The sequence below is a fragment of the Poecilia reticulata genome, chromosome 10 (assembly GCF_904066995.2).
Source record: "Poecilia reticulata chromosome 10, P_reticulata-male-v2, whole genome shotgun sequence".
In the NCBI taxonomy this organism is placed as follows: Eukaryota; Metazoa; Chordata; class Actinopteri; order Cyprinodontiformes; family Poeciliidae; genus Poecilia; species Poecilia reticulata.
Genome location: NC_088839.1, coordinates 13,772,357 through 13,789,990, shown reverse-complemented (window position 1 = coordinate 13,789,990; position 17,634 = coordinate 13,772,357). Strand labels below are relative to the sequence as shown.

Genomic DNA, 17,634 nt, shown 5'->3' with positions numbered 1-17,634 from the left:
TTTTATAATGACATAATTATAAAACACACCTTCAATCATTTTTAAATTAAGTATATTGGTGCACAGATTTGTATTTTATTTTATTTTTTTATATCTCTAATCCACAGAAGATCAACATGATGCAGACAGGATAAGATTTATACCCCCTCTCCTAATATTAAAATGTCCAATAAAATGTTGCACCATTGCCACCCTTTATAGGCCATGTGTTAATTTGTGTTCATCCTTACACGTACTAGGATTTAAATTATCATTCACAAATTTTTTATAGTCTTAAGGTTGGAACTTTTTGTTTCACTTCATTTGTTTAATGTTAGCTTGCTTTATTCATTCCAGCCTGGATCTATGACCTGCAAGGAAAATAATTGTCTTGTCAAAGGATACTCCCACCTTAGCTATGGATCTGTGCCACTGCTCCAGAATTACTATGGCCCTCTTTGCTGCTTCAGACCTCTAAGGTCTTCACAGAACAGTATTTAAAATTTAGATTAAATCACATGCAGATTATTAACTAGGATAACTAGGGGATTGCCTGGATTTTATCATGTGGTATGGCCATAAAAAGGGAGCACAAAACAAAAGCACACACACTTTTTTATGTGTCCTTTCCTTTCATTCCACAGTTCTGTACTACTTTGTATTGAGTCAGTCACATAAAATTTTAATGAAACACACTGAATTTTGTTGTAGTAATATAACTTTTTGAGAAAAGTCACACTGTTTTAATATTGCTGCAGTGCACTGCACAAAGCACATCAGTTTATTATTTTATGTGTATTTTGTAGTTTCATAGGCATCAGCTAGCTTGATAAAAACCAATTTACTTCAACCCCAAAAGGTCACAGTGTAGATATGGGAACACCAAGCCAGTCCCCAGATTCCTGAGCTGTATTTAGAAACAGAGTACAAAGGGGTGTGTTCCATATTGAGAAGCCAGGCCATTGAAAGAAACACCAGTTTTATAGATCGGTTTATAAAAAGTGGATCAAAAAGGGCAACCTTCAGCATACTTTAATAGCAATGTTAAAATCATGACTTTTAATTCTGTGGATCTTACAAATTATAAAAATACCGCATAGAATTTAAGCAAATAAATAAATAAATAAAATAAAAATAAGAATAGTTTAATCCATAACAGCTGCATACTGACAGGATTTATAGTGTCTTTTTCATGTTTCCTCAGTCAACAGCTTTCAGTGACCTCGCTCGCGCACGATATCCTTTTCAGTTCCCTTGTCCATGATGACGTAATCGCGGCACAGCGTAAGCGAAAGCAGCGTGCGCGCCCCCTTCGACAATGAGCTGCACGCGCGAGGTGTGGGACATAATGGAGGATAGGTAGGAAAACTCTGCACGGCTCGGTAAAGAGTAGCTTATCAACTGTTGATATATTTGTAGTTGTTGCCCCTGACTCGACAAGCTTCTCGCTGCCGCAACCCGCCCGGTGTCGAACGACGACCCAAGCGACGCAACAAAATGCCGAATATTAAGATTTTTAGCGGCAGCTCCCATCCGGATCTTTCTCAGAAAATAGCAGATCGTCTCGGTCTTGAACTGGGAAAGGTTGTCACCAAGAAATTTAGCAACCAAGAAACATGGTAAGCTTCTTTTTTTTTTTTACGCTGTGTTAGAAATGCTAATTACGATTAAATGTCGTAACCTAGCGGTTTGTTAGCTGTTTATGAGAAACCGTGTCACGGTGAAAATTGCCGCGCAGTGTTTTCAGGAACTTGTAGTCCACGCATGCTTCAGAACTCACAATAACTTGTCTAATGGACAAGTGTGTAGACCCCAAGCATTCAAATAGTTTAAAGACTCATGTGACACTACCAAAAGAGTAGTGTCACATGAGTCTTCATACTTGTCTTATCGTCACTGTAACCGTTGATCAGGCCAAACCACATGGGGACACAAGCCATTGTTTCTTCGGTTTCATATGTCCTGCTTGCTTGGCTCAAAGTGCTGTTTGTTTACTCACTTCTCTCCCTCTGGTAGCGTGGAGATCGGGGAGAGCGTCCGAGGGGAAGACGTGTACATTGTCCAAAGTGGCTGTGGGGAGATCAATGACAATTTGATGGAGCTGCTGATTATGATCAATGCCTGCAAGATTGCCTCGGCCTCCAGGGTCTCAGCTGTCATCCCCTGCTTTCCTTATGCGCGCCAGGACAAGAAGGACAAGGTGGGGGTGAGGGATATTTGTCTACTTACTTCTGTCATGCCATTTGCCACCCTGAATCATGACAAGAAGCCCACAGACATGTCCACCCACAGTCAGCCCTTGTGGCGCATTTACTTTCAGTTTTGCCTGATGTCAGCAGCTCATTCCGATTGCACTGCTTAGTTCCCGCTTTCTTTCATTTGTTCATGTTCACTATTATTTCAGCCTTTAAATCACATCGCATGAGTGGAATGCACAGTGCATGTACGCACGCGTGTCGCTTTATTTGAATAAAATCAAAAAGTGGATTTATTTTTTATTAAATTATAAAGTGAATCAGTTTTAAGTTTTCATCAAACCAATTGATGTAGTTTAACAGTTTATTTCTGTTTGTAAGCTAATGATGGATTATGTTATTGAGTAAATATTACTTAATAAGTAAGTAATACTTATTAACATTAAGTAAGTATCATTTTCCTGCATTTAGTGTAGACTTTTATAGATTTTATCCTTTTATTGGTACGACTGAAGTCTGGTGCTGAGTGTTATTTTTAGAAATGAGCCATGCCTGCTAGATTTTTTTTTTTTATTCCATGTGACTGAGGAGATCTGTTTTCATTGCAGAGCCGGGCTCCTATCTCTGCCAAGCTGGTGGCCAACATGTTGTCTGTGTCGGGCGCAGACCATATCATCACAATGGACTTGCATGCCTCACAGATACAGGTGGGTTACAGGAGCTTGAAACATGACTAGCCTAACTGGATTTTATTCAGTGTTTTAGCTGTTTTTGTTTTTGACTTTCTGTGCCTGTTTATGTCTTGCTTTTTTCTCTTTTATTTTAGCAGTAATCGTGGCACAGCTAGTTTTACTTCTAAACTGCAGGTTCTCGCGACACTTCTGTCCTAGCCTCATTTATATGAGGGCGTTTTTGTTGACTTCTGCCCATTTTTACTTCTAAGTAAAATAAACAGTGTAACATGGCTTCATTTTAGTTAGAAACCATAACGACTTGGTGTCAGGTGAAGTTCTTCACCTGTCCTGTCTTTCCTGTTTGACTCCGATGGTCATGGTGAAACAGAGCACATATTTGTTAATGTAGCATAAAATTTGTTCAAAATTTGGTTGATAAAGTTTTTTTCTCTCTCTCTCTCTGCAGTCATGCTAGAAAACGCACTTAAATGAGACATTTTCCATAAATAGCCTTAAGGGTACTGATGGTACCTTTTGGCTTGGCACATGTTGCACTATGCAAATTCAAGGCAATGCTAATCAAAATTTGCTTTGCATTGCCTTGAATTTGCGTAGTTGTCAGCAGAGTGGGAAGTAAATCCACGAGAACTGACCAGAGTGTTTATTTATCTTTTTCCAGGGATTCTTTGATATCCCTGTGGATAACTTGTACGCAGAGCCAGCTGTCTTGAAATGGATCAAGGAGAATATCCTTGAATGGAAAAATTGCATCATTGTGTCACCTGATGCAGGAGGAGCTAAGAGGTATGCCAGGTTTAGCTTCAGTGTTTTCTTTTTGTTTGTTTTTTTGAAAGAATATTCTCCAGATGAGCAATTTTTTTTTTTTTTTTTGACATAACATACCACCCTAACATGCCATTTGAAGTGATTACCTTCAGCTTGTGAACTCTGTGTCCTCCCTCTGCAGGGTCACCTCGATTGCGGACAGGTTGAATGTGGACTTTGCTCTAATTCACAAGGAGAGGAAAAAGGCAAACGAGGTCGACCGTATGGTCCTTGTCGGAGATGTGAGGGATCGCGTTGCGATTCTGGTGGATGACATGGCTGACACCTGTGGGACAATCTGCCATGCTGCCGATAAGTAAGTTGCGTCACATTGCTTTTTAAGTAAACCTTGCTCCTATTTAGTCTGCAATATACTCTGGGATCATTTTCCACGTCTGTATATGCATGGAAAATGAAAATAAAATATTTTTAAAAATATTTGTTTTCTGATTTTATTAGGTGTAACACGCTCTAAAACTTGCATCCATCCATCCATCCATGACCTTTTATTTGTTTTGTCTGTTCATCCATCCATCTCTTCAACTGTTCATTTCTTTGTCTGTTCTGTGTTCTACTGTCATTCATCTTTTCCTCCTGTCATTCATGTATTCATTCATATCTTCCATTCATCCCACCCATAATACAGTTTTGTAATTATCCTTTAAAACACATAAAAAAATTGTGTCTGATTAGATAAAGTGTGACATTTTGACATGAAAAAAAATGTGGAGGAACCCAGAAGAAAGTGTGCAGCCCTACAGGAGGCTTAGGCCTTGGTTAATTAAGCTCAGGGAGAACTGCATTTGTTTTCAGCAATGCCCTGTGCTCTTTCTTTCACTCTAGACTCATCTCTGCTGGTGCCACAAAGGTTTATGCCATCCTGACCCACGGCATCTTTTCTGGTCCAGCTATTTCACGCATCAACAACGCCTGTTTTGAAGCCGTTGTCGTCACCAACACAATCCCTCAGGAGGAGAAGATGAAGCATTGTCCCAAAATACAGGTTTGAGATAAAAATAAAAAAAAGAAGATAGCGCAAGGGGATTTTATTTTTTAATAGACTTTTGTGATTCAGACACTTGAGTTTGATGGACAGTTTGTGCAATCCAGCTCTGGCAATGTGTTTCTTTTCTTCCTCCAGGTGATAGACATCTCCATGATTCTAGCAGAGGCCATTCGCAGAACTCACAACGGGGAATCCGTGTCTTACCTTTTCAGCCACGTCCCCCTGTAGCAACGCCGTCATCTGTGCTCAGTAAATACCAAATACGAGAAGAGGGAATGCCCCCAAACACTACCATTAACAGAGCTGTTCTGCTAATTAACGACGTCGAAAACAACCAATGAATGAATCAGCCGTCATGTCTTTTACTAATGCAGCCCCCACCCCCGTCCACCCGCCCGCTTCATTCGCCACCCTCCACCCTTTAAGTGGCACCCCTTGATGTTCAGGGAGCCGACGCAAGCGCAACCTACCAGTTTTAGACAGGCTTATTTATGTGTATGGGTAAATGAAGTATTTATCCACTGTGAACTTTGTGTTTCTCTCTCAGTGCATTTAACTCATGGTTTTCTCCTGATCGTCGTGTCACTTTGTTGTCAAAGAGCTTCTATAAATATCCCCGGCAGGTTCCAGTGCTCAGGAGAAGCGTCTGTTATATAAAGCTGTTACATTGTGCTTTCTGTTACAATGAATGAGTGTAGTTTCTCTGTTGCTCGAATGGATTACAGTTACTCCATTTGAATGTGCATTTAACTAGTTTACAGTGCCACTGAAGCTCCACTCAACCAAGAGTGCCTCAAAAGTCTGAAATGAAATTGAATTCCCCTCCCAAGTCTTCTACTATTCTCCCTTTTCTTCTCCCTTTGCTTTTAGTTTTCTCACTTTTCAGGTGTCTTAGCAGGCTGAAAACGAGATCTTTTTAGGATGTTTCTTTCAACTCTTGAGGTGCCCTCATTGAGTGGGGAATGCCCAGTGTCTCCAAAGTTTAATTTTTAATCTTTTTTTTTTTTGAGTCTAAAATGAAGATAAAGAAGGTTTTTAGCTTGGGGTCTCTGCGGGCTGGAGCTTCCTTCAGAAATCTTCACCTGCTATTTTTGTGCTTTTGTTTTGTACGTCTGGAAGGAAAAAAAGTTGTCATTAATGTGCAAAACTCAAGTTTTTGTGTTCTTTTACAGTAGAAAAAGGGAATGCACCAAGTGTTTGAGGGATGCATTCTCAATAAATTTGAATATGCCAAAAATAAATCTCTGGTCTTCTCTTTTATACTAAGTTAGTCAGTGATGAGAGATGGAGCTTACTTTGCATCACATTGCAAAAGTTTTCGAACCAGCTGAGATTTTTCTGTTTTTCTTGTGTAACAGCCGCAAACGCTGTTCTGTCAGTGCAGATTTGCAAACATGAAGAAAAAGTGTATCAGGCTTTTGAGCTAAAAGCTTTGCAAATTCATGGTTGGGATGGGAAAAAAATAGATGGAGTGAGCTCTTGCCTGCATTCATCGTGGAAAGTATGTTTATGCTCCAAACACAGGAGCTTCATGCAGGTATGGCAAGGTCAGAAGGCTTTCTCTGATTAACCAAGCCTATTTTCTGACAAAATGCTTTTTTTCCCTCTCTCTCAATTTGTGCTTGCCATGTGCAAAAGTGAAAATTGTTCTTTTCTTTTGTAACGTTCTGTTTCAGACAGACATACAGGAAGTTAAACTGTGTTAATCTTCATTCCATAAGCATAACTGTTATCTAAACACTAGATGAGTCGAGATGCCTTTCAAGTTATCACAAATGACATCATTGGAAACGTCACCTACATCTGCAGTCACAATTCAAGATATATCAAACGTAGTAGTCAAAATAAAATTTTTAGATGTCTGAATGAAGAAATTGTGCATAAGCCTCCCTGCGTATGAGCTGTACAAATGGCTGCCTGCAGAATCATGGGTGTGCACAAAACTGTCAGACAATGCCACACAATGTAGAAAGAAGTCATTAGTTTGGAATATGCAGAGAATGCAAACTTCCTGAACCTTAAAATCTGCAAAGAATTTTCTATGCATTCTTTCCCGACAGACACATTGTACTCATTGCACGAGTTTGAAAAGCTGCTATACTGTCAACCCATTCCCAATCTGAAAATGATGGATTATCAAAAATCTATTTTTGGTATATTTATCTCTAAGTCAGTTTCACCTAATCATTATTTTTTTTTGCTTTTAATATATCTGCAATTTCATTTCCTTTAGTCAAATCTAAGATATCTCTAATTAGAATTATGACTAGTCAGAATAAAAAGGAGATATCTCAAGTTTTCTTTAGTCATAATTTAATTTATATACCAGTAATTCACAGATAGTAATTTATTGTAAATCTTGAATCGAAGACTCCATAGGACTGCAACTTAACCTGACATAATTTATACTATAATTTATAATGAAGAATTACTCAAACAGGCATTATGTGTCGTTAAAAATAACAAATATGTCTATATCAAGAGTGTAAGTATGGTGAAGTCGATTTTATGCTTAAATGGCCGGCCATATATCAGGCGTTATTTTATAGAGCTCTTAAACGAGGCTGCTGGTAATTTATCGTTTAGATTACATTAATAGTTTGTCAGCACCGTTATTATGTAAAATGTCTAAAGCAAAAAGGTTTAGATTAACACAAATCTTGTGTCTCACTGTGGTGAATTACGCGATGATGTAGTTGACTGATTGGTGACGTAACCAATCCGTAAATCGAGGTGGGCGGATCAGAGGCACCGGCGGATTAACCTCCAGCAGCCTGTTATTTTCAAAGCCGCGCCTCATATAGAAACGGTAAGTCTCTTTTCTGTTTTCAAATGCTGAAATATTAAATTCGTCCATTGTGTCGTCCACTGGAAGTGAAACAGACGTTTGTGCGGCCTTAATTTAAAAATAAAAATAAAAATAAAAACGGTGCAGGATTTAATGGAGACCACATTTAGCCACTACCATCTTTTGTGTGACTTGACGACTGTGAGCGCGTTCATAAAACATTAAAGCAGTTTCGTTTCATACACATGACATGCAACTTAACGTGATGGGGTTTTTTTTTTTCTTCTTTCTTTTCCCCACTATTCAAAATCTTTAAATACGCTTCTGTATTGCACGTTGCCTTTAACGATATTTACTGTTTAAAATAAGTGTTTAGATTGATTTAAAAACTAACAGAATCAATTGAAAAAAACAGGAAAGGGGGACACTCATCACCAGGGGTGAATTCAGGCGGAAGCTGGGCTAAAACCAGTTGTTCTCTCTAACCCAGTTGTTCCCAGGCCTGGTCTTCAATCTTCTCTTCTCCTTCATGACTTATGCGTCTCCTGACTTGCTGCCACACACCTAACTTTAATGATAGGTTGATTAAGAGGCTTCAGCAGCACTAGATGACATGCAGAGGAATTGTGTCTAAGATATGTAGGTCAAGGGGCTTGAAAACCAAGTTTGGAAACTACTTCTGTAACCATACAAGTTTCACTTCTGCATGGAAAATACAGCAAACTGAGAGTTCCAAAGATTTTAAGCCTTTTAATTCTAGTATTTAAGGAAAAAAAATACTAGAATGAGAAATACAATTGATCTTTTCTAAAGAGTAACTTATAGATGTAGTGTATTTCTACAAATGTCTTTATTCCTGATAAGAATCATCACTGCTGAGTGCATGCCTGTTATACTTCTTGGCAATTGACAGGATGCAAGGCTTGTTATGGAGACTTGACCCCTTTGGTGCCACTCCTTGCTACATGATTTGTGGTGCTAAAATGAATCTCGTCCAGTCTAATGGGCTGTGAGTGGAATAAATGGGCCTCTATGTTATATATAATATCTTTGACCCAGGGAATCACAATGTCTAAATTATTAATAAGATTGTTTATTTGAGATGACAAAAAATGTGTCCCAATTGCTTCTTTATGTTTTGTTTTTTTTTAATATTGGATTTTATTTTATAGAATCGATGTACAAACATCGTGTTCTCTGCTGAGCTCGTCTCATATCAGTGCAAGACTAACACGGTTTGCAAATTTAATTTTCCAAGCTCTGGGATGGCAGGAAGCCCTGATCACGAACAAGAAGACGGAGGCCCTCAGAACACAATCATTCGCCTTCAAAGCTACTTACACGGAGGAACCTCCAGCTTGCTGTCAACGCTCCCCACCGTTTTTGTCTTTCCCGTCTACAAGACCATTTTCCGTCAGCAGATCCACAACGCCCCGGTGCACCAGGCGGTGGGACAGCTCTACAAAGAGGGCCCTCTCAAGCTCTATCGGGGCGTGGCTCCACCGCTCCTGATGAGGACCCTGAACGGCACGCTCCTCTTCGGCCTGCAGGACACACTCCTCCGTCATCTTTCATTGTCAACCACCACCTCTGCCGCTGCCCTGCCAGCTCTGGCTGGATTTGGGGCAGGTGTTGTGGAAGCCGTGGTCTTCACCCCATTCGAGCGAGTTCAGAATGTGCTGCAGAACGGCCACAATGACAAGCATCTGCCGTCCTTGAGGAGTGTTCTCATGAAGTTGAAGGTAGAAAGGATTAGCCAGGGCTATTACAGAGCCTTCCTGCCCATCGCAGCCCGCAACGCCTTCGGCAGCTCCCTGTATTTTGGCCTGAAGGGGCCTGTGTGTGCCGTTGTGGCTGGACAGGGACTCTCTCCCGTGGTCTCTTCATTCGTCTCAGGAACGGTGACCTCGATGGTAATCAGCTTGACTCTGTACCCTCTGTCTGTGCTGGTAGCAAACATGCAAGCACAGGTGGGAGGAGAGGTTAAGGGTGTCACTGCATGTTGGAGGCAGCTGTGGAAATCTCGGAATCACAGCTTGGTTTTGTTGTATCGAGGGGGGAGTCTTGTTATCCTGAGGTCATGCATTACGTGGGGAATCACCACAGCTATTTACGACAGACAACAGAAAGGATCCTCCTGAACGTGGATGCTGAAACTTATTCTGCGTAAACCCTACTTCTCATTAAGTGCACCTATGATAAAAGACTTTGTTCTTCTGATTATGTCAAGTTTTAGCAGGTTTTTCAAGTCTAGGCCTTTCTGACAGAAGAAATTCTGATTCGTCAGAGTAAAACTCAGGTGTTCCAGATCTCAGTTAAAATTACTCTGGGACCTGTGACTGTGTTAGAGCCGTTATTTGCAAGAAAGCTGATTTCACAGGAAACTGAGGTTGGAGGCAGTGTAACTTCCTGTGTGTAACTTCTACAGAGAATTAAATGTTGAAAGTATTTCTCAACAAAGTAACTCTTGGATAGGAAAGTCTACTAGTGAATGTTATTTCAACTGCGAGTGAAACAACATTCACTTGCAATTAAAATGAATGTAATTTTACTGTTATTTTTTGTGGGGGTTTTTTACACTTCCTTTAGTTTTCTGCAGTTATTCTGACTGGCAATGCTAAATGTCTTGTTCAAAGTATCTGTTTATTGGTGGAGCACCACCTCCTACAGCCAGTTCCTGTGTAAATAATCATCAGTTTCTATGTATATAACCACCCAATGCAAACATGGTTGATGAATGAAACATAAAACATTTATTTTTTGTCATTTCAGTTGTAAAACATAAAAATTTTGATTTATTCTTGAACCAACGTGTCTCCGACCTCTGGGACCAATTAATCTTGATTTGTTATGAATGAAATGCAAAGAAAATGATGTTCTGCATGTCAAATGTGAACTGCTTATAACAACCTAACTTAAAAAATACTGATTGATCTCTTTAAATCATTGTAGCACACCTGCCTTGATGAAAGCAACATGCTGCCTCTGTTATGTCCAACATTGCAAACTAATGTCACTACTGCCAAGAAGCTTTGGTGAATATTTCTCATGTTCTTCAAGTCGCAGATTATGGTGCTGGTTTAAAAAAACAAAAACAAAAAACTGCCTTTTGTTCTTGTTGACTTTTATGGGAATTTGTGCTCATTGCAATGCTGTTACATATTTGTTAAAGATATAGTCCGACATTTTTACTTATAGAATGGTTAGCTTGAGAACACAGCAGGCGTCGTTATTGAACAAATGTGATCAGTCACTTAACTTCAGATGTACAACAAACCAAAAGTAAAGAGTTTGCCTTTAAATGCATGTTTACTGAACATTAATCACATGCAGTGTAATATCAAGACACTTATATACATTATTATCCTGTAAGTAATGTTGTTGTTGGTGGTATGAGGTTTGCTAAACAAGGTAGCAGCTTAAGACGTGGTTTACAGGCACCCAGAAAAAAAAACAAATTAACAGTAAATCATAATGTTGTAAACCAACTGCATCAGTTTGACCTTTTAATTATTTATTGTCTTCCGCATTGTCAATTTAAATTAATCTTAAATGATTAGGAATTTTTATGCATTTTGTATCAGTGGTTGTTGTTTTTCAACTGATTTTTGAATAATAAACTCCGTTGGCCTTTAAAAGAACTCTTTAGTCCGTATTTACAGTTTTCATGTAGAGATACAAATACAACTACATAATTACATATACTGTAAAAAAACAAAAAAAACAAAAGGACAGCCATTTTTCACTGACTGACATAAATATGTTGCTATACATTTCTGTGAAAAATTAGGACACCCCATTAAGTATTTAATTTTTTTTTATCAAGAAATGTTCACAATTCAACATCTAATCAAATCTTATTAAGTCTGGAAAAACAAAGAAATGTACCTGCAAACAGACAACAAAAATGTACACTGTTTCACTCATAAGACAAAGATTATCTACAAAAATGTGTATTCTACCCGAGGAGGAAGTTTGGTTTCTCTACCTCCTCATAATGAGTGTTGCTCCCTTTACTCACTTTCAGTTGAGATGTGTTTGAGGACTTTCTTGCCTGCACAACCAGTTTCAGATCACCCTACGTACAGCATGTCAATGAAATAAAAACCTGGGCTTTGACTAGTCCCTTTTGACTATATAGATTTACTAGAACGCTTTAGGTTATTGTCATATTGAGAGCTTAAGGATTAAACTTTCTTGCAGATGGTCTCCATGCTGCACAACGCTGATGCTAGTGTCTGATTTGTGGCTTATGATCTGACCATTTTTAAATTGCTGGTGTATTATTTATTTATATGTTTTTATGTTTGGACTCCATTTGACCATCTAAGATCTTACATGTTTAGAGGTCAGATATCAATCAAAATCATCTTAGGCGAACAGGTTGTTTGGTTGGAGATTTATATCTTTATTTTTTTCTTTTCTTTAAAAGATTTACAATATTTTCAATATTTTCTTGGCTTTGGAACTACCATAGACTGTAGCAAGAATGAAAAGCACAAAAACGGTCTGATCAAAGATTGACCTAATCATTCTGAAGTGATTACAGAAGATTTGTGAAGAAGGGATACTTAGTCCAAAATATTATTTAGCTGCCTGTTTAAATCAATATTATTCTTTTCTTATTCTTTTCTCATAGCTATAAAAACGTATATAAATATATATTAATGTTCCTTACATAAACTTTGGGGAGTTGGTGTGTATTTGGTTGTGTGTGAAGTGCAATTTCCGTGCATTTAAGTTGCAAGACCCACCTCTGTATTGAAGAGCTGAGTAACAGTGAACCAGCACTACCACTTCGCATCGGATCAATGGTATCATGCTCGCTTTTTTTTTCCCTCATCAAGATGCAATAGTAAACTAATCTTACCAATTATGCATTGCTGCATTTTCTTTCCGTCATCCTTTATCGGCTAGTGGTGTCATGTCAAATGCAGGCCACTAGATGGAGATGTTGTAAAAGATTAAACACTACAATCGCGCGTATTAAAATATGTACGATTGTACGTACGATTCTAAAAGCCGTCGCTTCTCTTGCAATAGGCATTGGAGGTAAAGAAAATAAAAAAATAAAAAAAGGTTTATCTAAGCAACAAATTGTGATAACATGACGGCTGGTGGACGTACACTAAAGTGTAATATGACGCATGTCCAGTTGACATGCTTCCCCCCTGATGTGTGGGAGCCAATGGGAAGCAGAGCGATAGTGTCCATGTTGGCGTGCAGAAGGGCGTGTTGTCCCTATTTAAACCCCGAGCTTTGCACAGATTACACACAGGCGCATCTTACCTGGAGAGGACCGTCTCACAGAGCACCGCTGTACCAGGTAAAAGCAGCTTTTTACCATTTCTATCATTTGACAAATTCAACTTTGGGCTTTACAAAAAATAAATAAATAAATAATAATACAGAATTAGTGTAATCTGAAATAAATTATTTCATGTTCCTGAGGTCTCACGAGTCTTTGCCAGGTGTTATATAACATTTTTGCTGCAGGCCACTATAAAGCAGTGTTGTTTTAGCATGCGAATTACACGGTTATACCGTTCAGCCATACCTGACACTCCTGCATTCTTCACTGAAAGGGAAGCTTGACTAATAGATTTCTTCACTGTAAGGGAAGCTAGACTAATAAATCACTTATTGCTTTTGTTTTGTCGCATCCGCTTGTTTGTACATTTCATGTGGTTCAGAATTTCGCCGTGCATATAAGATTTTAGTGGGTTGGCAATATCCCACAAAGGTCGTGCCTTTAATTTGCATACACAATGCATACTTGTGTAGTTTTTTTTTCCCCTGAAATAAGTTTCATCATTTTACCTCCCCATTCAGTTTACCTCACAGTAACAGTGAAATGTGTGAACCGAATCCCAACAAAAGCTCTCTGTTGATGTTTTTGCATAATATCTGACTAGCCTACGTGTTACGCCTTCAAAATAGACCTCTATTGAAAAAATATTTTCAACCTAGGTGTAACTCAGTTCCGCACCCCCCACCCTCCACTCTCTATGGGCATGCGCTGCTGATTGTTTGTCATACGCGCCTCATATTTGCATACGTCTTCCCCTCTTTTCACACAGAACTCTTCCAAAATGGGCGACAACAACCCAGTCAATCAAGAAGTGGAGCAGTTTAACAAGCAGAAGCTCAAGAAGACGAACACAGAAGAGAAAAACCGACTCCCAACCAAGGAGGGTAGGTGTTAAAAGTGGAAGGAGAGCAGAGGGAGGGGGGGTTATGAGAGTCTTGGGTTAACAAAAGTTGATCTTGTCCACACCTGCTTCAAATTTTACCTTTTCTTTACTTGGCTCCAATGTGCTTCAACTCCTCCCTTATGAGAGGCAAACATTGCATCACAGATCAGAAGAGTGTACACACCCAGCCACCTGAGAGCAAATCCCTCTTTTCTATGAAATGTCTATGCATAATGCCGCCCACAAGTGCATTATGCAAGTGATTGATTTATATGGACCTGTTATCTTTTTACAGTTATTATAAATTTTATAACCCTGAAGAGCTTCCTTATTTCTTGATTAGTACGAAGAGAAAATGTACAGTTTTTTTGTTTGTTTGTTTGTTTGTTTGTTTGTTTAGCGACCATACAGGAGAGTAATTCATTCAGGATCTCTTTTTACATGTGAAAAGTGTCTCAAAATGCTCATTCTTTGCCACCAGGGTCCCAGAGGCTGATCTACCTCTTTCTTAGTCTAAATCTGGCCCAGACTGGTGTGTCACAGGGGAAGCGGGGAAACGGGAGGCTCTGCTGGCACATGTTCATTTTATGAGTTTTTTACTGGAACACTTCATAAAAGGAGGAAGATAAATTTATGGCTGCCATAGCACAATGGGAGCATTGAATTCACTGTCCTCTTCAAAACAGGATGATGGAAGGATTTAAGACCACAGAGACTAGAGTAATTAATGCAAAAATATTTGATAAGAATGTTCATAACTCTACGTACCTCCAGTCAGTTATTGAAGAAGCTGCTCATGCCTGGTGGTTGGTTTAAAGTTTAGGTAATAAATAGCTGAAGGCAAAGATTTTTTTCTGAATGAGTAACTTATATTTAGACTATTTAGGCAGCTCTTATGAGTTTTTTTTTTTTTTTTTTTCAACACAACCTCTGAAGGCTCGCTTTAAATAATACGTGATTTTTCTTTCTGTTCATATCTTTCATAAATGTTGTTAAATTGGCCCTTTGGACCACTGATAATTTTTGGCTTTCTGTTATGGCTTACTGTTGTGAAAGCCATAGAAGAAGTTTTTTTTTTTTATGCCAATACTACATTTTGCTTTGCATTTATTAGAGGCAAAAAGGGACAAAAAAAGAGTAAAGAAAAAATAACAAACTCATTTACTTTTGCTTTCTTAAATAAACGCTCATTGCAAAAATAATACCCTGTAAGGCTGTTTGGTTGGTATTGCATTTTTATCTGAGAAGACATTGTTTCCTCTGACACACCCCTGGTTGTGCTCTCCACTAATAGGTGTGTCAATACCAAGCCCTTTCTCAGTCAGTACCCACAGTGGAATTTGTCCTGTGTTGTTCTGACTTTGACTGCCTGAATCTCAGATAAAATAAGCTTAGAAAGAAGAAACCGACATATGTAAATTAAGTATTCAAGGTGACTGGAAGGCCACAACTTTAAAATAGAAAACATTGTATGAAAACCAAAAAGTATGTACATATTTTTAGTACTTCTTCTACAGTACTTTAGAACTCATCTGATGCACCTTATGAACAAAAGTAAATTTCATCCCACTGATCCCAGTATACATCCACTATTCGGCAAGAGAGTACATCAGAATGGAAACGTATGCTCCACAAAGACCGAACAGAACCTGACGTTCCTCAAAATCCATTTCATTTCCTTACATTAGATCCTCTTCCAATGCGCCAGCGTGCACAGTAAGACGGGAAACAATGGGACGGCAGTTTTAGATTGAAGTGCTAGTTTGTGGTATTTTACAGGAGCGCTTCTTCATCTGTGTTCCACCCACACCTGATCATTTTTGGAAACACAGAGGTTGAAACGTCTGACACTGGAATGCAGTTCAGAAAATGTATGTGGAAAACCATCTGTTGTTGGAGTTGCTATATAAACAGGGTTAAAATACTCTAGATTTTTAACCCTACCCTACTGGTAAAAATTCTAGGGTATTATAAATACCATAAACCTATATCACATATCCACAATCATTACTGTGTGCAGTGCATGTATTTATGATACAAGACCTCCATTTAAGAAAAATCTAACGAGTTTTCATATTGACATAAGTTTTTTTTTTTCTTTCCTGTTTCTCCTTTCAACCCTGCATAAACCTTCTTTGACAGAAGGTTGTGAACAAAATATTTGACGGTAATCTTATATTTTACAGTTTGAAAGTCATTCCCAAGATACATTTCTCATCAGTCTGTCTTTTGTGCTCACACAGAAATCGAAGAAGAGAAGAAGGCCATGAAAGAGGGGAACTGAAACACTACTGCCATGATTTTTCTTCCTGCTTCTTCTGTCCTTCTCGATCACCTTGCTTGTCTTCCAGTTCAGAGTTCTACATCTACATCTTTACTGCTGTCTGCCGTGTTTTAGTGGAAATGGGTTTAAAGGTTGCTCAAAGCAATTGAATGATCTCATCGTGATCCAACTTGTATCTAAATCTAAATGTAACGGGTGCTTCTTGTGCTCTTTCTCAAGATTTTCCACAGTGTTGAACTGAAGGCAGTAAATTGTGAGTGTTGGACGCATACTTAAGACAAAAATGAAAACGCAAATGTACTGCAATGACGTAATTCACTGTTACTAATACCAAAAGTATGCCTGTAAATGGTGCATTTAATGACAATGTAGAGAAGAATAAAGGGGGAAAAAAATATATTTTTGTTTTAATAAAACATCGTGACAAATGTTTTGCTTAATATGAGCCACTGTGTTGTCTGTTCAAAATTCTCTTTTAACATGTCAGATGTTGTAATCATTCAAGAACCATAAGAGTTTTGTCAAAACATGCCTCACATTTTTTACATTCCAACACTTTCAATCAGATGTTCTGTTAGATCTAAATATCAAGTACACACAATGACCGGAGATTTATTTTGCACAGTCCATCCATCCATCCATCCATCCATCCATTTTCTTACACCCTTGTCCCTCAGTGGAGTCGGGAGGGGTGCTGGTGCCCATCTCCAGCGAGCGTACAGGGTGAGAGGCGGGGTCACCCTGGACAGGACGCCAGTCTGTCGCAGGGCAACACAGAGACACACAGGACACACAACCATGCACACGCTCACACCTAGGGGCAATTTGGAGAGGCCAATTAACCTGACAGACATGTTTTTGCACAGTACTTTAGTAAAATAAAAAATAAAAAAATCATCTCGTACAAAATTGGATTCAATTTAAAACCTTGTTTTGGTTTGCCATGCTTAATCTTGTCTGGTAATCCTGGAGTTGATGTATGTTCTGTTTACGTTTTTTTTTTTTCTTAAAAAACATCAGTTATCTCCTTTGCAAGAGCTGGAACCAAAATATTTATGTTATTTTTATGTTGTCAGCATTCTGATGAAGGTCATTCACACACCCACAGGTCTGGGCTTGCAGGGACAGAAGAGTGGTTAAGAATATATTTCTATCTGAGCTGGCAGAACAATTTGTGTCTTAGTTTATCAACCTAAGTTTTAATTTATAAATGTAATGACATATTTTGTGACTCTTGCATTTGCTGTTCTTCCTAAATGACGAAATACACGGAACAGAGCAAACTTGTGTTTGTGTTTCTCCTGAATGTGTCCAGACTGATTTCTTCTCCCAGACTCTTCTTGCAAATAGCTTAAACTTGTGCAGGGTTTTTCCACACCATCTCTGTTGGGGCATGCTTTTCTCACAGCATGCAAGTACATGACAGGAAAAATCATCCATGCAAACTACTTTGGTAATTTTACATTACTGTGGAGTAAAATTGTCCCACTCTACTTTGCATGGTTGTTTTAATTCACCTGAACAGAGATTTTTGAACATGGACTAATTTGAGGTCACAGTGTCTCAGATTAATCGAAAACCATACCTTGACTAGGCCATTCCAAAACATTATTGTTACCTTTTTTTTTTTATTCATTGAAAGGTGCACTTGCCATGTGCTTTGAATCATTGTTTTTTTGTTTGATTGTT

General features: G+C 38.6%; 3 protein-coding genes across 5 annotated transcripts; all 3 read left to right on the top strand.

Moving 5' to 3' along the window:
- Nucleotides 1–1,265: 1,265 nt before the first annotated feature.
- Nucleotides 1,266–5,920, top strand: prps1b (phosphoribosyl pyrophosphate synthetase 1B). 2 transcript variants are annotated; one of them, XM_008420017.3, is made up of 7 exons: nt 1,266–1,598; nt 1,996–2,185; nt 2,783–2,881; nt 3,528–3,652; nt 3,816–3,989; nt 4,517–4,676; nt 4,815–5,920. In XM_008420017.3, exons 1-7 carry the CDS (start codon nt 1,477–1,479, stop codon nt 4,905–4,907), a joined length of 963 nt encoding a protein of 320 aa, XP_008418239.1. In that variant the 5' UTR covers nt 1,266–1,476; the 3' UTR covers nt 4,908–5,920. The 2 variants fall into 2 exon arrangements, with proteins under 2 accessions (XP_008418239.1, XP_008418240.1); XM_008420018.3 differs by having other exon boundaries at nt 1,267–1,598; nt 1,996–2,179.
- Nucleotides 5,921–7,400: 1,480 nt separating this feature from the next.
- On the top strand, nt 7,401–10,273 carry LOC103471177 (solute carrier family 25 member 53-like). Its single transcript, XM_008420016.2, has 2 exons — nt 7,401–7,488; nt 8,726–10,273. The coding sequence occupies exon 2, from the start codon at nt 8,733–8,735 to the stop codon at nt 9,606–9,608; it is 876 nt and encodes a 291-aa protein (XP_008418238.1). The 5' UTR covers nt 7,401–7,488; nt 8,726–8,732; the 3' UTR covers nt 9,609–10,273.
- Nucleotides 7,467–16,385, top strand: LOC103460981 (thymosin beta-a). 2 transcript variants are annotated; one of them, XM_081611598.1, is made up of 3 exons: nt 7,467–7,488; nt 13,548–13,662; nt 15,905–16,385. In XM_081611598.1, exons 2-3 carry the CDS (start codon nt 13,560–13,562, stop codon nt 15,943–15,945), a joined length of 144 nt encoding a protein of 47 aa, XP_081467724.1. In that variant the 5' UTR covers nt 7,467–7,488; nt 13,548–13,559; the 3' UTR covers nt 15,946–16,385. The 2 variants fall into 2 exon arrangements, with proteins under 2 accessions (XP_081467724.1, XP_081467723.1); XM_081611597.1 differs by lacking the exon at nt 7,467–7,488 and adding an exon at nt 12,641–12,793.
- Nucleotides 16,386–17,634: the final 1,249 nt, after the last annotated feature.